The following is a 25003-nucleotide window of genomic DNA, read 5'->3' on the forward strand; positions in this document are numbered from 1 at the left end:
GTTGTATAATGTACTGGTCCTTGTGACTCATCATGGTAACCTATCTTGCTGGGAGGGTTTTATACTGTGACAATGCTTTATTTACTTGAGTAAGAGGGTAAGTAGGAAATTGTGTAAGCATATAACCAGGGTAGTATGACAGTGCAGATCACACTTAAGCAAAACAAAGAATAAAATGTTCGCCTGCTAATTTGTGAATAGCAAAGAAAACACACATTCATATAAAACTGTCAAAGTCATTGGAGAGATGTGTAGATAAATAGCTGAAGTTACAGAAGAAGGTGGGAGAGATAAGAAGCAGGAACTCTAATCGGAAAGAACAAGAGATCGCTTGTAGGCTGAGAACAGGACGCAGTCATTTACACTGAACATTTTTTACTGCAGGAAAGCATCCTACTGGTTGTTGTAATCAGGAAAGAGAAAGTGTGCAATGTCTTAATCTTGTGCAAGAAGTTTTACAAAGCAAGAGAGCTGATAAGAGACATGCAAAGTTTAGGGTTATACATTATGCTTATGTGTGGGACACAACAGAGAGAAGGAGAATGTTATTTATTGAAAGGGATCTTGTCATTAGGACGACTTAGAACGAAAGGACAATGACAAACTAAAGATATAGAAGGAGCGATGCAACGCAAAACGATGCCAGCTGCTGGCAAACACCAGAAAAAGAAGAAGTAGAAGAATAATTCCAGTAGGTGGCAGTCGAGTACAGTCACGGAAGCGCCCGTTGTTGTACCAGTTCCTTTAAGGATGTCCAAGTTTTGTAGTTCCTGTGTTGTTGACCTGTCAGCCTTGTAGTACAGGCTGTCACTGCTGAGAATTTGTCTGTCCTTCTGGTTGATGCGGTATTTTGACAGCGACACAGAAAATACTGGGACGTTGGACGCACAGGATTGTTCATCTTTACCGTTGTCACTTGTGCTAGCGAACTAGCGAGCTAACGGCTAAAGTTAGCTAATAGGCGGCCAACTTTAAAAGGTAGATTGGTAACTAGCAACTGAGGGTGGCTAGCAGCGTTAGCTAGCTTTCTTGCTTTCAGCCAGCTAGCCTGCTGGCACTGCGAGGGTAGGAAGCCGCCCACTCGTGCAAGGCAGCATTCCGAAAAAAAAAAACAGCGAAAGGTAAGCAAGCAGAAACTTCAAACAGATACCTGACGTTAGCTAATGTTGCGAGCCGGGATTTTTAGCCTAGTGAGGTTGGGAATTTCAGTGAGAGGCGAAAAAGTCGGCACAGCGAATTTTTTTTACTGCTGTACTTCACAACTATTATCACCAAGCCCTTTGTCAGCTGTTGGTGTCTCTCCTGTCAATAGTTGAGGTTAGATGCCTGTTGCACTCTCTGTGTCAACTTTGCATGTGTTTGCAGCCTTACTGAACAGCATTATAACTTCCCAGGGATACTAGACATTGGGAACATTGTGTTAAATGCTGTGTGGATTTCAAAGTGTGGTCGGAGGACCTTTAGTGAGCCGGGCCGGGCCAGGGCCGAGTAACTTCTGTGTTTAAACCTTACTGTACGAGCGAAGACAGCGTTGGATGTGCACACAGTTACTATTCTTAGATTTGACCCGAATTTGAACAGGTAACTTCCTGTAATCAATGATTAATCATTTGAGTCATTTGTGGAACAGTGCTGCAGTCAGTGTCTCATTTCAGTTTTTGATGTGTTTCTGGAAGATATGCAGGTTTAAGCCTGATAGTTGGCTTAAGAAAGATATCGAAAAGTCTCTTTTAGCTTTGAGAACGTAAAGAGAAATAAAGATGATTCTGTACTAGGCTAGCCAAGTATTTATAAAGCAGTTACAAAAAGAGCAACCGCTGACCAAAGTGCTGGACAAAGCAATAAAATACAATTTGAATAAAGTTTAAATAAATAAAAGGCTAGAAGGCTAAACTTATAGGGTTAAGGTAATCACTACAAGTTTAATACATTATATTGTTTTCTTGGATTTGCTGAGAAGCATTGTGTTATTTAATCGTTTTACAGGTTTGATCGTGTACCTCATTTGCACAGCACTTATTCACACAGTGTTTGGCACTGGTCCCTTTGTTGCGTTCTTATTATAGCAGTCAGTTTCAGTGACGATGACATGCGCTCTTCATCTAAATCTTCTCTGTCACTGTGTGGGAGCCCTGTAGGACTTCTCAGTCCCAGTGTTCAGCTGGCAGGAGGGGGGCGTTTGTGCAAGTGCCCAGTGTTGGATCAGGTAGCTGTCACCACCAGGAATGTTGAGCTGCCATGTCCTTCACTCATTGTACTGAGTCACAGTTTCATAACTGACACAGCAGCAGATGTCCAGCCGGGGGCTATTATGACCTAATCGCAAGTTAAAAGAAACCTTTTCTTTTGCTTTTCCATTTCTTCTAAATTTATTGTAAAACTTTCAGATAATTAGGTCAGTTGTTAATGCTCTCAAATCTGGATACCAATGTTGAACTTTATTCATATATCACTTTCCAAAAACATAGTTGTGAAGTGCTTTTCATGACACAGCAAAATAGATCACTATTAAAACTTAAAAAGAAAAGTACACACAACTGTAAAAACAAAACAGCGAAAACATGATATGTACTTGAACAGTGTGTGAAATATGACGGGTGAAATAAATATATGCAATAAAGCATCAGGTTTTTTAAGTTTTGGTGTTGTCTGCATGAATTTGTTAGATGAATTTGACATAAAAGTGGTCATAAAGGGAGAACAGATAAAAACTTGTTTAAGACACAACTAGTGTTAAGTAAAAGGATAAATTGGGATTATCCTAAACTATAAACAATGCACATCTACTCTAGTTTAATAATAATATGGAGCTGGATATCTGAGTATGTCTCCTTTAAGGAAGTGCCACGGTTAATCATAAAATCTGAATATCCACTTTAATGATGTGTGGTTTGATGGAATGTGTGGAATGAGGCAGAGCTTCCACCCATAACACTAGCACACTTAGATTATAGACTTGACTTTTTTCCATATTCTGACTGTCGGGGTGGTTGGAACGTCTTTGTTTTGAATGAGTCGTGAAGCTAAATGTCATGTGATGCTAAAGAGTCTCTTTTTTTTGTTACAAGGGCACAGACACACTGCAGACAAGATACAAACACAAGACCTTCCCATATTTGTTCTCTTCTGCATGGTTGATTAATGAACATACACGTATTCGGTTGTCATTTTGGCTATGGATTATTCGTTAATCATTTTTGAAAGCAAGCATTTCTAATGTTTAATAACTTTTATAATGTGAGCTTGTTGGTTTGATAAGAGAAGCCGACCGAAGTCTCATGAGGGGATTATTCATCTTTGCAAGAAGTATTCCTTTATAGCTTCCTCCAAATATCTCAGGCTGTGCCATAAAGTTGTGGAAAGGCATCCAGCAGGCTCTTATGTGTATCACAAAGTCAGCTGAAGTCTATCAGCATAGAGTATAAAAATACGCCTACTTGTGGTGACCTGCTGACACTGGAGAAACGGGGCTGGGTTTAATGTTCCCACATGCGAGGCTAACTTGGTCTCACACGAGGCATCAGATGTAAAGGCTGAATGGGGTTAATGTTCTGTATGTTTAGGAATTAACTATGGTATGTTGGAACAGGTGGTGTTTGCTTGATTTTCACTTGACCTGTATCTCTATGGACGTGAGAATCTGTCATGGTGGTTCATACTGTGTTCTCCCGGTTTCTGGGTCAAAGGTGACTCGGCATATATCACCTGTCATAACACAACAGCTGTATAAATTTACAGTCTGTCCGTGATGTATATTATATTTTGAGTGTGCTTGTGTGCTTTAATTATGTAATACAGTTCCTACCCCCAACATAAAGTGTTACTAATAGGGCTGGGCTATATCATAACGTTCACGGTAATACTGGTGTAATGTTGGGCAACGATAAGAAAATCAAATATCGCGATAGAATATGGGTAAAACGCGCATGCGCAGTGCCTTTGTTTACATACGCACATGGCGGCGATGCAGAATGAGAAGGGCGAAAGTGGATCGTTAAATGAAACGGATGAACCAGAATTGGTTTGTAAAAATGCTGCAACTTCAGTGGTGTGGAACTGGCTTAGCTTTCATCCGTCAGATACACAACAAAGCACTATTTTTGGTAGCGCATGCTAGCGGGCCGTCGTTATTACCGTGTTTTTTGGAAAATACAGCACACTCAATCAATCCTTTGATTTTTCTGAAAATCGACAGTGCCCTTTATAATCCCGTGTGCCTTCTGTATGGATTCTGGTTGTGTTTACTGACCTCGAAACGATTTTATGTGTTACACGGCGCTCGAAAATCTGTCAAATGTTTCAGTACGACTTTGCTAAGCTATGAAGGTGCAATGCTCGATGATTGTCGGAGCATTACGGCTACCGTAGTCAGGCGCCTCGCCGAGTGATACGTACTTTGCTTCAACATAATATTAACGTATTGTGTGTATAACACTCGTTTTAAGTTTTTTGGATATTATACATGGTTATGCTCAGGATATGTCGGCCAATTTCCACTGGAAATGCCTTTTGGTTAAGCTGTCAGCAAGGAATTTGCATTTGCACTGTTAATTTTTTATATAACTTTAATGCACTTAAAAAAAGCTGCTTGTTTAAGTGAAAAAACATTGATGGGTTGTTGTTTTTTTTGCACTAATAAAGTTAAGGAGTTGTAAAGTATTTTGTCTAGCGTCAATTATCGTCAGTTATATCGTTATTGCAAATTTTCAAATGTATATCGTGATAAATATTTTTGGTCATATCGCCCTGCTCTAGTTACTAATTAACCTAGGACATGGAAAAGAGTTGAATGTGAAGTGTGGGGTGTTTAAATTGCACTTGTCTTAACCTTTGACCCAGATGGAGGCCCAAAGCTCCAGCACACTGCTGCTGTCAAGAAAGAGAAGAAGAGATGGCTCCAATGGGGAGGCCGAGGAGGGTGAACGGTTTGGGAAAATCCCCAGGTGTACTGTGGTGAGTCTTTGTGCTTTAACAGCACCGTATTTGCTGTGCAATCTTTGTGCGTAATGCTGTACAAAGTGCACACCAATGCAAAGAGCCCCAAGCAATAATACTGCAGTGTGAGATATCAGCTGATGTTTGCTGAGGAAATGTCATCCGTTCACCCTTGATGTCCACATCAGTTTATGCTGTAAGAGTCCAGGAAAGAGCAATTACATCATTTTAAAGATATGACGACAGTTTTTCTAGTATTTGTGAGGAAATTCATTTAAATAAAAAACAAAAATGCACAATTCATCCTTTATATCATCTCATTCTCCTCCAATGTCTCTTTCAGGGGCTCAGGCACCCTGTACCCTTTGCAGATGAGCTAGAGCCAGCTGATAGTAAAGCTTACAAAAGAGTCAGCATGGAAGAGGCCAAGAGGGGAACACCACGTGAGTCTGAAAGCTTAAATCTCTCACACTTTGATTGCCTCTCTGGTGCCACAGTCTTAAGTAAATTCACAGATGTGGTCAAAATGAAACCATTTGATTCTCTCTGTCCACCTCCTAATATCTTATCTCATTTGTTCGTCCAGCTGAAAGACCTGTGAGGGTCTATGCAGATGGCATCTTTGATCTTTTCCACTCAGGTCACGCCAGAGCCCTCATGCAGGCTAAATGCCTCTTCCCAAATACACATCTCATTGTTGGAGGTAAGTAGGGTTGCCAACCGTCCCTTAAAATACGGAATCGTCCCGTATTTCGAAACAAAAGTACACGTCCCGTATTGAGCTAATAAGGGACGCACTTTGTCCCGTAATACAGTGAGAATCAAAAGTAGTCTATAAATGTTTATGGAATTAACGCCTTGTTTGAAAACATAATTCCCAGCCCCTCTCCTGCTTTGTGACCAATGAGCTGACAGCACACTTATGACAATTCGAGTATGACAATTCAGATTACCGCTCATCTCATTGGTCGAGGAAAGGTCGCTTTCGGAGAAAATACCGGAAGACAACAGATGACCACAACAAGAAGCATGGCCAACAGGGAAACAAACGCCGACACTGCGGTGCAAGTCTCGGACGACAGTACACCTAAAGCTGGGCAAACACTGTGCGATTTTTTTCAGTCACGTTATTCAGCTCCTGCTCAAACTGCACGATTGACTCACAGGGGTTAGAAGTTCATAGGTCACGATGTACTCTCACACTATACGGCCCGATGCTCTGATGCGACCTGAGTGCTCACACTGTGCCAACATAACATGAAGGTTATAACAGAAAATCTGTCGCTCTCTCTCTCTCTGTCTTTCACTCACACAGACACACCACCACCATCAACTTTGCTAAATTGCTAATGAAAAACATTGATCAGGCAGCTGTGATTAAGCAGCAGTGTAAATCCAACTATTTTCACGGTTGTTGTGGTCGTGATAATTTTGTGAGGCCACATCGAAAAGGCTCGGATGAGCTTTCCAAAGTTCTACAAGTTGTGCCTCCATCGCTTGTGTCCAGATCACACGCTGCACCGCCGTGCTGCTCCGTCTTTTTCACCGACGTTTACATGTTTGCGCGCGAGCAGCTGCGGTGACACCCTCACGAGCGATTGATAATCGGGAGCTGGTCGTGAGGTGTTAATCACTTCTCGTTACCCCACGTATACTACATGACGCACAATGAAGGCCAAAATCGGTCCGATCACTCAAAAATCGGCTCAAAATGGGCCTAAAACCGCACAGTGTAAGCCCAGCATTAGAGCAGCAATGTTTGTTTCCCTCAGAGAAAGGGAAGAATGGGAAAAGGAAAACACCTGGCTGGAAAAAGTTAATATGGGCATGTGCAGTGAATATCAGCGCTATGTGGCCAGAAGTGTGATAATATAATTTATTTTGTGTAATAAACAACTGCAAGGATAGATGATTACAACAAATAGATGACTAATACATAAAAGTAATACATAGGTGAATAATGATGATGAGTTATGATGCGTAATCATGGGAACAAGTGGGTTTACAAACAGGAGCAGCTGATTAGCATTAGAAAAGCTGAAATAATACCTCAACTGAAGCCAATTGTACTAAATGCACTAAATAGAATAGAATAGAATAGAATTCAACTTTATTGTCATTGCACATGCACAGGTACAGGGCAACGAAATGCAGTTTGCATCCATCCAGAAGTGCTTTAGTGATATAGATATATTACAATATATATTAGCAATAATATAGATATGTGAGTATATTACAGAAATGGGTCTATTATGGTATGTTATAATGTACACGGTATGAAGTATGTTGTGAATATTCTATAACTATAAGTATGTACAGGCTATGAACAGGATATAAATATGAAAAACTATACAGAATATGAAATAAATAACTTTACAGAATCCGAGATATACAGCTATACAGAAATGGGAACTATGCAAGTTGTAAACAGTTGTAGGATTAAAGATTATCGTATGTACAGAATGATTATTTACACAGAGCTATACAGTAGTGCAGTTAAGATAAGTGAGGGTGTAGATAGTTTCTACAGAGGCTATATAAAGTGCTAGTGGTTGTGAGTGGTGGTTCACTCCATGTTATTATTGTGTTTGAGGGTACAGTTGTCCATTGTGGGTGTGTGTATGTTCAGTCCATGAGTTAACGTGGGTCAGATGTCAGGAGGCAGAGTTCAGGAGTCTGACAGCTGTGGGGAAGAAGCTGTTCCGGTACCTGGTGGTCTTAGTCCGGAGGCTCCTGTGGCGCCTCCCAGAGGGCAGGAGGGTGAAGAGTCCATGTGATGGGTGACTGGGGTCTTTGATGATTTTCCCAGCCCTTTTCAGACACCGCTTCCTGTAGATGTCTTTTATGGCAGGAAGTGGTGCTCCGGCGATGCGCTGGGCAGTTTTCACGACCCTCTGCAACGCCTTCCGGTCCGAGGCAGAGCAGTTCCCGTACCAGACTGTTATACAGTTGGTCAGGATGCTCTCGATGGTGCAGCGATAGAAGTTCACCAGGATGTCTGAGGACAGGTGGTTCTTCCTCAGAGTCCTCAAGAAGAAGAGGCGCTGGTGAGCCTTCTTGACCAGCTTGGCACTGTTACAAGAATATTTTTCTTTCTATTGTTTTCTATTATTTTAAGTTAAGCAGGACAGAGTTCTTTTAAAGAAAGATTTACTTATATTCTCAAAAGTTAAGCATGACAGGCTTCTGTTTAAGAAAGAGACCTGTTTTATTGTGTTAATGTTGTCATTTTGAGCTAAAAATAAATAGCTAAATGATCATTTGTTTCACATGTGTTGATATCACAAAGAATAGAATATGCATCTACTTAAATCAACTTCAAGTCAAATGGTTAAAAAAATAATTTCACACACAAAAAAAGAGCTAGAAAATTCACCACACTGGGAAGGGTGAAGACAACTGGGCCACGAGGTGTCCCTTATTTATTTTTCAGGGAGTTGGCAACCCTAGAGGTAAGCTTGAGTGTGTGTTGCTGCTCTCAGCTGCTGGATGTTGTTCAACAGCTGGATATTCTTTCAGCGTTTCGTTTTTATGCTCTGTGAGCGTACGTCACATTCTGTTCCCAACTGTCTAATAAAATAAGAACAAACAGTGCGGTGGTGTTTTTAATGGCAATGCAATCAGAGATTGTTACATGATGCTCCTTGAACTTGAGTCACAGTAAATCCCTCAGCTGAAGTGTTTGAGTATTTTCTGTCTCTATGGCTTTCCCTTCTGTTTAAATCAGTTTTTCAAAGCCTCTTTTTTTTGTGGAGAAACTTTAAATTTTCACTTCTTTAAATATTTCCTGTCAGTGTGCAGCGATGACCTGACTCACAAGTACAAGGGCTTCACAGTGATGAACGAGGATGAGCGATATGATGCTATCAGACATTGCCGCTATGTGGATGAAGTAGTGCGAAACGCCCCCTGGACGTTAACGCCGGAGTTTCTTGCAAAACATCGTGTGAGTACATGACACAGAATTAAAAACCACGACTAGAAACTTTCAGTCCCTTCACTCAGAACTTGGAGTTAGACTGTAGACATTTTTATAGTGCTAACTTTTTCCCTACTGTTTTGTTTGTTTTATTTTTGTACAGCTTGTAGATCTGAATCTCCCCTTTGTTTATCTGTGTTGCTTGTAATGACCTCTCCAGATTGACTTCGTGGCCCACGACGACATCCCATACTCCTCAGCGGGCAGTGATGATGTTTACAAGCACATTAAAGAAGCTGGTGAGCAACAGCATAATGGAGATTAGGAATGTGGTATGCAGTCAACAAGGATCAAATTGGATAAGTCCAGAAACTCTTATCGCTACAGCTTTTTCTGCTTTCTTTAGGTATGTTTGCACCCACCCAGCGGACAGAGGGCATCTCCACCTCTGACATCATCACTCGCATAGTCCGCGACTATGATGTATATGTCAGGCGCAACCTGCAGCGAGGGTACACAGCCAAGGAGCTCAACGTCAGCTTCATCAATGTACGAAACTTTGCTTTGCTCTAACCGGACGTTAAACAGACAGTGGATGTGTTCGTTAACCTGTCTCCTTTGTCACGTGCACCCTTAACAGGAGAAGAAGTACCATCTCCAGGAACGCGTGGACAAGGTGAAGAAGAAGGTGCGTGACGTAGAGGAGAAGAGCAAGGAGTTTGTCCAGAAGGTGGAGGAGAAGAGCATCGACCTGATTCAGAAATGGGAAGAGAAGTCCAGGGAGTTTATTGGAAACTTCCTGCAGATGTTTGGCCCTGAGGGAGCCTTGGTGAGGATGCTGGTTTTGTTTGGTCTTTAAACACTATTTAATGAGGAATTTGATTGGAAACATGTGCTTTTTGGCAATGTTAAACGTCTGGGAGACTTTTTCACTTGAAAGAAAGGCTTTATAGCCAGTGATGCACACATCTGCGAGGTGAGAGTATTGTTGGTGTAAATGAACAAAGCATAAACACGGTAGAAATGGTGAAGACTAAAATAACATGACTTTGTGATAGTAGGCTTCAGTCACACAGGACTGTAGACCAGTTACTGACAATGTAGGAACCACCAATGTGAGGGGAAAATGCAACTTTTGCAAGTGTCTGCTGTGCAGCCGCTCACAGTGACGTGGTATTGTTTTGATACAGGGACACAAAATATCAGTATTTTAATAAATAAATGTAAATACTCTCTGAATACTATGAACAATAGGGCTCATCTTATGCATCACCAACATCAGTTGCCAACTGGTCGGGATTACACATTTTTCCTTAGCGACTAGAGGTTACCAGGGGATGGTTAAGTCATTGATGTCTTTTATCTTTATTAGCTCAGTCGGTTAATTCCATTGTGCATAATATGTGTGATCTACAAATCGGAACATTTAATTTTGTCCTTCAGTTGTTTGAACTCACAGGCAGGCAAAGATCCAAACTTATTTTCACTTGTCTCGGCCAAGATCTTGCCTGGGACTTTTAAATCTAAGTTTTCAGCTCATAGTTCTGATATCAGGTCGGAGTCCCAAAACACACGTCTTCCCATATGTGACATGATGGTACTGTAGAAATGAAATGCAGTCTTAGTGTTTTTTGATAGTGTCTGGGATTTAAAGCAGAGATATAAACTTGTAACAATGAAAAAAGCCGTCAGCTGGACCATGTGTACTCTGTGTTTTTGTTACCACTGTATGTAGAAAAGTCACACTGACTTAAAATCACACGGCACAGCACATTATTCCTGCATTCAGCTGATTTGATCACCAGCTCATCTGTTCCCGCCTTTGTCTCGCCTCCACAGAAACACATGCTGAAGGAAGGACGTGGCCGCATGTTGCAGGCCATCAGTCCCAGACAAAGCCCCAGCAGCAGCCCCACCCGCGAGGAGCGCTCTCCCTCTCCCACCTTCCGTCTCCCCTTCTTCTCCAAGACCTCCCCGCCCCCCTCACCTCCCCATCACAGTGGGGCCCGCGGATACCTCATCAGCGAGGACGACGACGACGAAGACGACGAGAACTAGACTTCGTTCGCGCTCTCTGCTGTCAGGTCGCAGTCAGCTCTACTAAACTGGTAGCACTGTCGAGTAGCGTGAATTTCATTGAGCTCCTGCTTTAAATGTCTTTTTGTTTTATGGTTTTACTTTGACCTTTAGGACTTCACTGTCATTAAAACAGCCAGGTTTGTTTTTTTTTTAAACGGCCAATTTTATCCTATTTGTTCCTGTGTAAGGATCAGTTAAAATTATGGCTGTAGTCACTTGAGTTCTTTACAGGTAAGTTTCATTTATCTTTCACTTTGTTTGCGTTGGGGGTTTTTTTGTGTTGTTTTTTTAGTCACTCACTGTCACAGATATTTCACGCGGTGCACTCGTCTACCACGGTATTATTAAGGTTAGCATTGTATTGCATTAGGAGTGGGTCCCCCCGCCATGGCTTTGACACCAAATTCGGTGTCGGAAAGGTCAGCCGAGGAATCACGAAGACACTGTTGGGTATCTCGGGCTGCAGGTTGTCAGAGCAGGTCAATTAATTGAAGTTTTACGTGCCCTGGCTCATGCAACGGGGCAATTTATATTCTGCTCATACTAACAAAACAAAGACCTGGCTCTTTTTTTTATTTCTCATTGTTAAAATAACCAGGAAACTCCAGATCCTGTGTGAGCTGAATCTGAGAGTACACTTGTTCTACTAAACAGCAGCGTTTTTCCAATGTGTGTGTGTGTGTGTGTGTGTGCGCGCCTGCCTGCCTGCCTGCAATTGGGCCTGTTTTTGTCAGTGTATGCGCATGTTCGTGTGTCAAAGCTCTTAAATTGGCATGTTTGAAACGTGTTCTGTCAATATTTGCCACCTGTTTACAGATCTGGTGTAAGCTACGACTTTAATGCATATAGTAATAAATTTGCTTTTAAATCGTGTCTGCAGACGGGAAATCGGTCTTTGAAAGACTAGTTTGGGACTAGACGCCTTTCAGTGGCGTAAACAGAGGAACAGCAACAGTTTAGATGTTGATGTAGATACTTAAATGCTTATTTTTGTAGATTTTGTTTTTCACCTGTGCTGCTTCATTTTGAGCAGATAATCAACATGAGCAGCGGTGGAAAAAGTAAAATACACAACAGTCTGGTTGCCCATCTTTACAAATAAGTATTCATAAGCACAAAACAGGTTTCTTTGCTGAATAAAGCCTCCTAATGGGAAGCACACTAAAACAGCAAATCATTAAAACTTAAGGCTGGGCTTGTGTGCACCACACTTATGTAGCTACCTCCCTCCCTGAACTGATTGTTTCCGAAGACGAGCACAAAGTATGGGCATAAGGTTTCCTTTCTAAACAGAGCCATTGTCCCTGCACTGAAGCAATGTGACTTGCTCAAATATTTAAGTCCAGCCTCTGTGTGTGTTATGTCCTGTATCTTTGGGGATAAATCATGTTTTTTTTTTTTTGTTTTTTTTTTCCCTCCCCTCCTCTGTAACTGTGACTGAAACATCACAGGATATCTGAAGATGTAACGCAATACTGTTAAGATGACGCTAATATAAATGTTGACAGATGTCGATTGATATGCTCTAGGCTTGTTGTGGGTGAAATCTTAATTGGAACTTGAGGGAAACAGCTGAACAGGACTTGAGTACTCACCCTGCATTATTCCTTGAGGAAATCCAGCCTAGTCTTTGGTGCTGAGCTAGTTTTGGGAAGCCTCGCTTTGTTTCTTCTGGAAGCTTTTCCATTAAAAAAATAAATAAAATCAGTGAACTTCTCATTAAGAGCAAATCCACCTACAAGGTGGTGGAGGCTCGAGTGGCAAGCCAAGCCAATAATAGCCACTATTAATAAGAGGCATGTAAATGTTTTAACAGGAAGTGTTTTTAATCGTGTTATTTTGCTGTTTGGGGCAATTTTGTTTTATGTCCTGTATGTAGAGAAAGAGCAAGGCAGTAAAAATGTATTAAAATTGTTGGCCAAAGCATTTCTGGATCATGAGCCATCATTTGTCTTTCAGTATTTTCCATGTTAACTGGATTCTTTGGCATTGTATATAACCTGCATTGAAAAACCAAACCTGCTCCTGTTACAAAATCTGCTGTTCCCACAAAGAAGCACATCCTTATTTCAAACAATGAGAAAAGGAAACTGGTACAATAGAATTCAGACAGCCTAAAATAACATCAAATGAAAACAAACAGGTGGGTTTGGTTACAGAGTCAGATTTAATTGGACAGAACGGTCACCAGGGCTACAAACATGAAGAAGCAGACAGGTGCAAAGCAAACGCCAGGGGGAGACCTCACCTCACTGCAAACACGTCTAGGGCCTCGTCTTTGAATCCCAAAGAAAACCAAGTGTGCCAAAGTTAAATTTGGGTGTGAATTTGGGTCACGACTTGCTTATCATGATGATGGTCAAGCTTAAAAACTGTCTGGAATGTTCCCTTATGTTTTAACTTCACTGACTGAATGCCAGGGAAAAAAGTGAGGGAGAAGTAGTGGAAAAATACCAGGGAAATCTATCAAAAAAACAAAAGGCTTGCACATCATCATTTCTGCTCTGCCTGCTTTTGAGATCCGAATGAGCACTCCTGAAAACACGGATCACATATCAGTCAATTCATTCAAAAGGGTAGATTCTACTGAGAGACGTTTGTATACAGGAACTACATCAGGATTCATTTTAAACCACAACAGCTACTAATCATCTTAGCAGGGATAACTCGAAGATTTGGGACTTCTAAGTGTTGAGTAGATAGTGGAACAATAACACTGAATAAACACAACAGGGGGGGAAGGAGGGGGGGGGACCCTTCAAGCCTCTAGTTCGCTCCCCCGGACACTCCCGCATCACTCGTCTTTTTCTTTCAGACACCGGCTGGTTCATGTTTACTCATCACAACGAGATATATACGATACAATGGTTCACATTTTGCATATATCTGTGCATTATAACATATTTACTTTTTTTTTCTTTGACAATGTAAATTTCAATCTTCAACACCTAGTTAGGGAGAGGTGGGAGGGGGTGAGAGAGAAGTGATAAGGGTTGTGGGAGGAAGAGGAAGGAAAAGGAGGGGGGGAAAAAAAAAAATCTTAACAGGATAGATGGGAGGGGAAGTGGTGAGTTTGCTGCCTGGCAGGGGGGAGGTACAACTTTAGCAGCGGGTTTCATAGATTCCAGAGCGGCCGATGTACCGCACCCATTTGATGACATCATGGTCACTGTAGTTGAGCTTGGACTCAAACACCTTCAAGTAGCGCACCTTCAGGCCGGATGGCGCAAAAGGAACCTGCAGGGACAAAGGAGGAATGTTACAAACGTGCCAAAACATGCAAGGTGTAGGTCGCGGGTTCTTGCAACAGGAAGTGTATTTATGTGGAAATAGTAAGCAGGAAGTGATTTGCATGGAAGATAGTAGGATTTAATCCAAAGTCCATTTTTATGGCTAGCAGCTCTATAATAAGGTCCACTTAGCATTCAGAAAAGTAAGGCTCATGCGCCACTCCAGTGAGCAATCTCACCTCAAAGTTCATAGAGATGGGAGGCCTGGCCCATTTCTTCTTATCGTTGGTTGGCAGAAGCTCAATCTCTGCACTGATCTGAGACTCCTTCATCCCAGCCATCCGTTTGATCCTAAACAAGCACAGAGAGAGATGTGAGACATTGCATTTTCACTCCAAAAAAAAAAAAAAAAAAAAAGAGGGAAAAAAGGAAAAACAAAGAAAATATGAGGTTGTTAATCATCAACTTTTCAGAGAACATAAAAGCAAATTTGCTTTTCCCATGTGCAGCAAAGTTGATACTCACTTCCAGACAATGGCGTTCTCACTGGCCTTGTACTTGGCTTTTCCTTTCATACAAATCACCTGCACACCGCTAGTATTGAGGGGTGTTGGGATACGCACCTGAGGAGCGACGATAAAACAATAAATAATTAGAGCAGGTAAACTTTTGACCCATAACTGCACATTTTCTCTGATTTAAGTTCTTAGAATTTAAAACGTATTTTCCTAACATCTTCTGCATTTCTGAGTAAAACGCTACATGTTGAGTGTAAAATGAAAAAAAAAACAAAAACAAAACAAAACCAAAAAAAAAAAAAAAACAGCTGACCTCAATCTTCTGAGCCAGCAGTGATGGTTTGAAGTTGGACTTGATGACCACTTTCACCTCCAGTTTGGTGCGGCCCACCTCCCTGACTAGAGGAATAACTCGGAACGGCAGGATGATGTCCTTTGTAGTGCGATATCTGCAAGAAATAGCATGAGAAGAAACGGTGTAAATTAGTAAAGCAGAAACAAGCCTAGTCAGTATCTTCAGTGTTCATCCATGCCAATTAATGATGCTTTTAATGTCATTAGAGCCAAACAATTTCTCATGGCTTCACAATAAAAAAGAAGCTAAAAAAGAAAGAAAATTTTCATCTACTGACCTCATAAGCTCATACTCTCCATCAGGGGGGATGAAGCTGATGCTACGCTCAGAGTCAAACTTACTGAGGCGCACACACTGGTGGAAGGTGCAGTCATCGATGGCTATGGACTGCTTCCCACTACCAGGAAAGAAAACACATCAGACACCACATGAGATGAAAGAACAGTCCACCTGTTTATTACTAAAAACGTACAGGAAAAACAAAAAAAGGTCCCAGTCTCCAAAAGCTAAAACTACAACTTTCCCTCAATTAAGGTTTATCATATGACTACACAAAGGGACACAACTGCTTAGTACCAAGACATGTGCACCTGGTTGAGGTTAATGTCATTATTCTGCACTTAAAACAAATCAGTCACTGTTAGGTGTTTGGGTAAAGGATTAGATGTCAAGCAGGTAGGTGTGGGTGCAAAAAACAAACAAACAATTCTACCAAAAGAGGGAAAGCAACCACCAGGCAGCACACTCAAAAGTTAAAGACGTGTTTTGTTTGTGTTGACTGTGTGGGGAGCAACAGTGCATGAGATGTACAAATTCTTAATTTGCTAAAGGGCTGAGATGAGACGGGAGCTGGTGTGAGTGTGCGTTGAGGTGGCAGAGGGTGAGGACACTTGTCAGTACAGTACCTTCCTCCCCCTAAATCACTGAGGTACAGCACATAGAAAAGAAAGAGAGGGAAAGAAAGAGATGCATCCAAAGGAAAGAAAAACGAAAAAGAAATTGTAAACCCTGTGTCGTTGCAAGCAAGACAATATTAACACAGACAAGCATAACTTAGGGCTTTTAAAACTTGGACAATGACATTTCCTGTTGTGGTTTTAAAAATAAAATGCATATCACTCACCTCTTCCCTGCATCATCAGAAGCTCCTCCCTTGCCCTGCTTGTCGATGACGATCTTGTCGTTCATGCCAAATTTGCACTCGGGCATTCCACTCAGGTAGCTCTTCATCACGACTCGGCCGGACACGTGAGCACTCAGGACCTGCCCTGTATGGGAATGCTTATGTTAGGCAAAGACATCACATGAAGCTCAAACTGTTTTATTTGTGGGATCTAATGCTGCTCAATATTAAACTCTTACTTAGAAATTTATGTCTCAAGTATGAAAACAAGTAGCAGTGTTATCACAAGTTTAGAATTTATCACTTTCAAAATAAAATACATGCATTTCCAAGACAACAGTAGAACCTGTAAACATGTTTTCTGAGTAATCGTTGTAAACATAAGGACCCATGTTTTGGAAATTTGTAACTGAGACACCCATAATCATCTCAATCATGAGTTGCAACTGTAAACGTTAATACCTACTGCTGCTGGGGAAAAATGTCTGATATGAGACAAGAAGACAAAAACAAAAATCTGCTTTATTGTTTTGAATTTGCATGATTTGAACGAGAAATTTACAGAAAGACAGTGCACACTTTATTTTCATTTTCACTTTTTCTAAAGGCGCCATAAACGCACCTTGTGGTGACATAAGCAGGTTAACGCTTTCCAGTACATCCAGGAAGAGCTCATTGCGGCGATACTTGATGCCCTCGCGACGCCAGCCAATCTGCCCCGTCACCTGGCTGGTGATCTGAGACTGCTCCTCTTTTGTCTGAGAAACAGGGAGGGAAAATGTATCACTACTAACAAAAGTCAAAAGGGGATCATCAGCTCAGATTATCAGCATGGATCAACACATTTTCAGTATGCCGTTACCTGGTGCTGAAGTGTCCAAAGGTTGCAGTTGAGGGAAAACAATGAGACAAAAACAAAACAAACAAACAAAAAGAAGAAAATTATTTACATTTTAAAGCAGTGGTCAGCAAGTTTCATTTTATACATTTTATTTTAGTATCGTGACACTGATTAACCGCTAACCCTCTATTTATTTTTCCTACATGACAAGTGGATATGCACTTTTTCATTTCTAGTGTTTCATATTGTGACACCGACAGTCTGGGAAATGGAGAGTGTACCCTTGTTCTGTCAGAGAGGGAGCATTCATTTATACTGACCTGTCCCTTAATGCCCTGCTGGGTTATGAAGGTCTTCAGCGCCCCAGTCTCTGAGTTCTGGGGGTAGCCAAAGTCCAGGATCTCTGTATGAACAAACACATAGCTTGTTGGGTAAGAAGGGAAAACTAGGACATGTAGGGCCAAACACAACCTGTTGACTCTGCCTTGACTTTAACCTGGACACAAACATAGTGAACAGACTAAAGCAGTGACCTCTTTTCCCAAAAATAAAACTATTTACACTCTACCATAACAGAAAAAAATATGTACATATTTAGAAAATTTAACTGATCTCTCACACGAGCGCTTGTCATCACCTACCATCCAGCAGCTCATAGATGAGCACAAAGTTGTTCTTGATGTTCTCCTCGCTGATCTTGCCGAAGTATGCGGTCATGACGTCACACATTTTGTAAAGGAACTCAAACACCATGGCGGCGTTGACATTTTGCTTGGTGACGGCTGCCAACCAGATGTTGGAGCGCTTCACGTGGAAGAAACTGGTGCGGGCAATATTGGTTACCGGCGATCGAACCTGCTGCCTGGCGTGGATCACGTTCACGCGGAACGCATCCACAGCATTACGCCTAAGATGCAAGGACGAAAGATAGAAAGAGGAGAGGAAGTTGAGATAATTGTTTACAACAGTGTGACATCATGTGAAAGTACTCCTGCAGTTTAACTACAAGTTAAGCTCAGCCCAGACTCATAACAAACAACTTCTTAATACCTCAGGAACATATATATTCATTGAATAGATACCAGTTACCACAAACACATTCAACCAACAGAAAGGGGGCATGTTAAGTTGGTGTTGTTTTGTGTAAAGTGGGATAATTACCATGAAGAGACAACTGAGACATCAACGCAACAATGTCATAATTAACTCAACTTTATAGGAACAAAAAAAAAAAACTAACTAAATCACACAGCTAATCTTGCACAATCTGATCTTTGTTTTAATGTCTTTTTATTAAGGCAGAGAGGAAAAAAAGAGCAAAATAATCTGAATTGCATTCTACATTAAGTATACTGTAGCTTATTGCCGAAACTCAACCATGATTAACATGGATTTATAGATGACAGGGCTCTGTATGAGGGATGCAGCAAGTTCTGACAAGAATTTGCAAATCCCACTGTCCCAGGAACATCTTCAGGGCCTTTTCCAGCCACGATCTCCCACCTTTACAAACCCCAAAATAAGTAGATAAGAGAGTATCTCCTAACCAGGCAACATTGCAAATAAGCCTTTCAAACACTGATGTTCTACTTTTCTACTGTACAACAGCATGAAGGTTGTTCGATTTGAGTATATTTGCATATCCCCAAATAAAAAGCTGAACTCTAATGATGCCCAGCGCTGCGGTTAAGAGCTGCCTGTCAAATACAGGCCATGTAAAAATAAATGAATGATAACTAAACGCAATCTTGTCTTGTTGCTGCTGCATATACAAGAAAATGTTTCACTTAAACAACAAAAAACCAAACAAAAAACTCTTAAGGAATGAAGGGTTTGTAAAACGTTCTAAATGCGGAAGGGTTATAAGAAATGCGAGTATGTACTGTGGCATACTGACGCGGCATGTCGGAGAAATTCTAAGTCTGCAATTGTAGAGCTTATTGATGTAGATGCTAAAAAAAAAAAGTTTGTTGGCTAATGTTAACTTTGCCTCATGACTTATTTCATGTTTAATAAGCAAAGCTGTGACAGCATGAGTGCAGTGGGTAGCAGGTTTAATCATCATCTGCGTGTTAACACAAATACGTGTGCTCAGAGCAATAGCCTACTATTTGACAAAAACAACCATGTATAGAAACTCCAGTCACTACTCACTTCCATAACCACAGTGTAATGTAATAACTACTGGGGCAAACAGGAACACATGAGAACAATGCGTTTTAGCATGACAGTTGCACTGAACAAACAGAGGGAGTTAGGCCTGTGTTTGGCAGTCTTATTTCTGCTTTCTTATGCATTTGAAGTACATAAATGCCCCATCCACTGTTTGAGGAAATAAAATGGGGAGGACTACTTTTGCAATTCAAATGTAGCGAATTCCAATTACATCAACTGTCAATTCACCCAGATCACAGTGTATTGAACAGCAGCTATTAACTAGACGTTCCACCTTATTAGATCAGCTTCAGATTTAAATCATTCCATCTATTAAAATTTATACACAAAAATCATTGGTAACATCTACAAAAATGCCATTAGATTATTTAAAATGATTTGTTCAATTTATCTGAAGGGAAGAAAAAACAATAATTAGGGCAAAGGATCAGAGGACTATCTAATCATGCTCAGACTACATGCTTAGGCATCAGCAGAACTGACTGTGAGCAAGACTATTCACTGAAGTGGCCAAGTTCTTTGGCTATGACTGATTTGCTGTTATATTTCAGTATATGGCGGTTTATTTACCACTGTAATGGCATGACGGGTGACTCATGCTTGGAGAAAGTATCAGGAGTCTGACTGTGGAGTCAATGGGCATGCACTTTAGGGGATCATGGGGTCATTGATTGGTGGCCATGAGAAGGAGAGGTCATGCTTTAGAGGCTCGAGCATCTCTTACCTATTCCTACAGGGGCCAAGATGAACAGATGGAGGAAAATGGTGATACAGAGGATAGAGAGGAGACACGAATGAAGTAAAAGGACACGAGAGACAAAAATGCACAAGAGACATTTTCGTGCATCATGTAGACAGAGTGAGTAACATGGTGGTATTATGATGCCATCACTACAGCTGCATATGTTGGGAAAAGGTCAACAGTATCATACTGCTCCTTAATCTAGTGCTTTACAACACAACAGCATGGCAAGTGAAAGATTATTTATGCCACTGCATTACCGAATTGTTATTTCAAGAAAACCAAGTTGCATGACAGCTTCAACTAAAAACTCAGTTCATAATGTAGCTGTCAAAACAACAATACTGAGCAAAGCACCATGTCTGGTTTACCCTGCATTCTGCAACAGTGAGGATCACCAATAGCAACCGATGCTGATGAGTTCACACATCAAAGATAAAGGACGAAATGTGCAAGCAAGAACATGACATTAGAATTTTCTCCGGCCTTTTTCCCCCCTGTAAGCGTAATACGAAGTCAATACCTTTCCTTATTCACTGCCATTCTGTAGGACACGCAGCGCTGCGTTTCAGAAAGCACAACAAGCAGCTGTGTTTGTGCTACAGCTGACAAGGAAGGAGCAACCATGAAAAATAAAGAAAACTATTACTTTACTGATCCTGCTAAAAACAGCACAGAATGAATATACAGATCCCTGCATGAAGCCAACTCAGACCATTAAGTGGTGTCTGAGTGGCTCAGTTTTTCGAGGCAACAGGTCATAATGAACAGTTCTGCAATGCAGCACACTGCTTGCTATTCAACCCATTTTCTCCCCGACTGTGTTTGTGGTGTCACCATGCCTTCAATAATTAAGATTAAATGTTAAAAAAGGTCAAAAATGTATCTCTTCACCCCAAAACAGGAGATTACGAGTGTATCAGTTCATACACTTATCCCTCTACAGCTTGTCAACCTTCACTGTGTAAATCTACAAGGGCCTGATCTGCCAGTCCTGGAAAAGAGCCTACTTGGACTTCAAAACAGTCAATGAATGTGAATACACAGAATTTAATAGGCAAATTTAGCTATTTTCATTGGTGACTCTTTCTCAGTCTAACTCTGTAGAACTAAATATGATACTACAAGCACTCAGCCAAGTCATACCAGACGTTAAACAGCTCTTAGTACAAAATATATGTCATCCCAGGTGGCCCGGTGTGAGAACTGAGCGTGTATTTGTACACCAAAGTGCTGCATGCTGCCTGATGGATGAAGAGCATCACCCAGGCATTGCTACCGAAATCAAACAGAGTAGGACAGCGAAAACACATTTCAAGCAGACCATCTCCTGCTGTGTTACAAATATACGATCAGGCAACTGTGGCTGCCTGACGTAATTTTACATGTATTATCTAGGGTGTTTAAATTGAGAAGAAGAAGGAGGAGATGTGGCCAAATCTTCTGGCTACCAAGCAGAGCCCTTACATGGCACATTTGAAACCATGTAGGCAACCTGACACCTTCATGGACATTATTACAACGTGGTGAATATACTGTCAAAGGTTTCTCTTTACAACTGGCTTAAAACTGCTGTTTTAAGCCAGGATAAGTTATGGTCGTCCAATTTGCTTTGTAAAGGCTTTCACATAGAAAAAAAACTTTTTTCCTGGTATATATGTTCCACCCCTAATATGAGAATCAAACTTACTTTCTGTGATTTTACAGAGAGTAAGTTTGAGGAGGGAGAACATGAACTCACAAATGAGCTATGCAGTAGTAACAGATCTGACCTGATATGCCTAGAGTCACACTTTATGTCTGTATAACAGTTTTCCACAAAATTTGCAAAATACATTTCAAATTGGGACTCCATGTTTGGATTAATTAAGGATTTTTAAGCAATCTACAGCACGAATTTCTTCATGGCTTTTGTTTTCCTAACATGTGCTAGATTTAACTGACCTTATGTATTGTTATAAGCAGCGAACATTTCAGTTCAGCACACATCAGATATTATGCATTCGGTTTAAGACATTTCCTGACCCCAGAGAGTAACCTTCTGTTTGATTGAAGACTTTAAAGTTAAAATATGTGATCACTGACTAGTAAATGAATGTCTACAGGATATTAAGCAATCTTTATGGGGAGGAAAAGAAGGCTTCCTCTCTCTACCTTTCTGCCACATGGTAGGAATTAATAACTTGCGTCTTCAAGGGAGAGTCGACAGTGAATCAATTTGGAAAAGCTTTTCCCTCAGCTGCACTTAACCTTTTTAAAAACAAGGTGTGGTTGGATAAGCTTGAGTGAACCAAATGATTACCACAGACAATATGGAAAAAGAATAACTTTTCCCTCTCAATTATTCTTCTCTGTATTTAGTCACTTATAAACAAAGTCTGTAATAAATATTTTTTTATCCATACATACACATTTGATTATTTAAAAAAAAAAAAAAAAAAGTACTACACAGAGGCAGTAACACTACTCTAAATTTAATCCTGGTGCAGGTTTGTATTTGGTCAACAACAGGAAAGACACGTGTGAACTTAGCCAAGAAGAGACATAATCCTCTCTCATCCTGGATCAACTGCAGGCTCTCCACCCACACTGCATCAGGACCTTCTCAGTGATCTGGAGTGTCTCAAAATCTGGGAACATTAGAGCAGGGTTTCTCTCAATTGAACATACCCTATGTCATCTCGGTAAACTCGGGAGATGAGGACCTCCCCCTTGTGGTTGTAGATGAACAGTCCTCCAATCATCGTGGCTGCTCTTCAATCCCAACCTGCCATGGTGAAACCAAAGCCCTCCTGAGAAAAGACAGAAATGAAGACAGGATATGTGGGAAGGAAAAGGAGGAAGAGAAGTAGAGAAGTGAAAGCAGCAAAAAAAAAAAAAGAAAAAGTGAGGGAGTAAGCAATAGTACAGAGAGGCATTTGTCCCTCACATCCGCTTTTTCTGTCCTTCTCACTCTCTCTCTCTCACACACACACACACACACACACACTAAAGCCAGATGGATACATCCTGCAGCTGCACCACTGTGGTGACTCATTTTTCCTGTAAGACACGCACACATGCATACATTATTTACTCCGTACAGGCTAAAAACCACTGCAACTACTCTCACCACAGACAGTTCCCCGTTTTCTTCTAAAGTAAATAAGATTATTGACGAGAGATTAGCAGCTACCAATCTGACGCCGGATGCCACCAGACAGCCAGCTAAAAATCTGATGGCCTAACTAAAGTGTCGTCTTACATGTGTTGTCCGAATCGGGTTATATTCTAAAATTAAAACATATCATCAAAAATATTCTAAAGACATTTTTGTCGTTTGGTATTTAATTCTTGCAGAAATGTGCCCTCCTTAAAGAATGAAGATTCTGGAAAACAGAGGATGAAGGACATGCCTGACATTCCTCGAAGATAGAATCCAGACAATTTACACACACAACAGCATTCAGAGGAAAACCACCGCACAGATATAAGCCCGCAAGTGAGAAAATATCTCCTCGTTAAAGCACCGCCGAGTCGTGACAGAATAAACCTCGCACAGAAGCCGAGGGCTTTAATCGCCCATTTATCGGCGAAGTCAAGATGTCTGCTCACTCGGGCCATTTCCTAACGTTCATACATTTTTCATATTTTTCATTTTTTCCCTCGGCCACCGCGCGGTCGGTTAGCTACCATTTTTTTTGTCTTAAATATTATTAAGTGGCTTGACTGTGGTTAGAGGCTTGACCTTCAACTAAGATCGAAGTGATGGAGAATACACCGAGTGAGATATAAGCTAGCTAATTTAGCTCACGATAGCGGGCTAGCTGGCGGTGATATTCAGCGAACCGGAGTCGAGCCGTGCAGAATTTTAAATGGACTTCCGGTCAAAAGAAAACCAGTCAATTTGACGGGACCTTAAAGAGAACCATTAACTATCATCGACAACTTACGAGTTAGCCATGCAAATATACATCACGGGTTATTCAACAATGTTGGGTAATATATAACGTAATAAGAGATATTAACAAGGGGGCCCTTGCTTGCTTTTAATTTGAAGGAAAGACGAGTCCTTTCCGTTATCAGTCTAGTTACTGCTAATGGATTGATGTTAGCTAGCGCCACGGCGGCTAATGTTGCTACGTTAGCATCGCTCACGAATGAAACCGTTTCACCGGCTTTGCGTAAAGGTTTCCGGACTACAGTTACCCTAATTAACGAAAAAACTGCAGTCCTTTCGTCTTTAGTGACCTTACCCTAGTTCTCTCAAGAACGCCACCAGTCTTTTGCCTCTCCGTTCGGCCTCGGATAGCTTATGTCAGGATCCAGTAGGTTCCCAGTTCACACGCCCGCTAATTCCGCTCCTTCCTCCTGGTCCTCTGATAGCTGTCAGCTGACCCGCCGTCCTTACGCACAGCCGTTCCGCCGTGACAGGAAAAGGCGCGGCTGGAAAGATGTGTAAACCGCACCCAGGCCTCGATACGATAAGCGACATGGGTTACTGGCCAGTTATTCCGTAAAACATTTCACGTTTTACGGGAGATAATGGTTATGTTTAATAACCGGAAAGTGCGCTAGAATTGCGCTCACATGTATTTGTACTTGTTAAACATCGACAATTTCTCATTGGCTCCAGGAAGTTTAAGAAAGAAAAAAAAACAGTATTGCATTTTGTTTATTTTTTCCATGGTGGTAGTATGGGTGGTCTTGTTCTACCCTGTCCTGCAGAGTCAACTTCAATTTTATTTTCCAAACTAAACCGAATCGCCTCTCAACAGGAGTTTCCGCCTCAAACCACAGGGAACGTTTTGCATAGAGTTGTTCAGTCTGGGGCAAGTCCAAATGTACACAGGCTGAACGTTTGCACACTCCCACAGCGCTCCCGCCCCACTCTCACTCACTCACTCACACACACACACACACACACACACACACTCACACATCTGTACAGCAGACTGCCCACCCTTCACATTCCTGCGCCTGGACGGTTTTGCAGTCCACTGCTTTTAAATGCAAATATAACCTCAGGTACCATAGAAAGGGGAAAATAAACTCACTAGGTTTCAGTTTTTGGTTTTGCAGAAAGGTATACACAAGCAAACAAAAC

The 25003-nt window shown here is 41.3% G+C and overlaps 2 protein-coding genes across 3 annotated transcripts; one reads left to right on the forward strand and one right to left on the reverse strand.

Moving 5' to 3' along the window:
* The first annotated feature begins 699 nt into the window (after positions 1-699).
* Positions 700-12859, forward strand: pcyt1aa (phosphate cytidylyltransferase 1A, choline a). Of its 2 annotated transcripts, none has more exons than XM_082512391.1 (9): positions 700-1121; positions 4840-4953; positions 5279-5378; positions 5522-5638; positions 8730-8881; positions 9075-9153; positions 9261-9403; positions 9495-9683; positions 10694-12859. In XM_082512391.1, exons 2-9 carry the CDS (start codon positions 4840-4842, stop codon positions 10910-10912), a joined length of 1113 nt encoding a protein of 370 aa, XP_082368517.1. In that variant the 5' UTR covers positions 700-1121; the 3' UTR covers positions 10913-12859. The 2 variants fall into 2 exon arrangements, with proteins under 2 accessions (XP_082368517.1, XP_082368516.1); XM_082512390.1 differs by lacking the exon at positions 700-1121 and adding an exon at positions 3924-4021.
* Positions 12860-13081: 222 nt separating this feature from the next.
* Positions 13082-24358, reverse strand: LOC309693304 (AP-2 complex subunit mu-A). The gene is made up of 11 exons (XM_082512394.1): positions 24153-24358; positions 22588-22709; positions 17642-17907; positions 17321-17403; positions 16782-16917; positions 16160-16304; positions 15314-15433; positions 14995-15130; positions 14689-14786; positions 14403-14514; positions 13082-14170 (listed from the first exon to the last, which is right to left on the reverse strand). The coding sequence occupies exons 2-11, from the start codon at positions 22659-22661 to the stop codon at positions 14036-14038; spliced, it is 1305 nt and encodes a 434-aa protein (XP_082368520.1). The 5' UTR covers positions 22662-22709; positions 24153-24358; the 3' UTR covers positions 13082-14035.
* Between the last annotated feature and the right edge of the window lie 645 nt (positions 24359-25003).

The sequence above is a fragment of the Aulonocara stuartgranti genome (genome assembly GCF_965226115.1).
Source record: "Aulonocara stuartgranti genome assembly, chromosome: 18".
Classification (NCBI taxonomy): Eukaryota; Metazoa; Chordata; class Actinopteri; order Cichliformes; family Cichlidae; genus Aulonocara; species Aulonocara stuartgranti.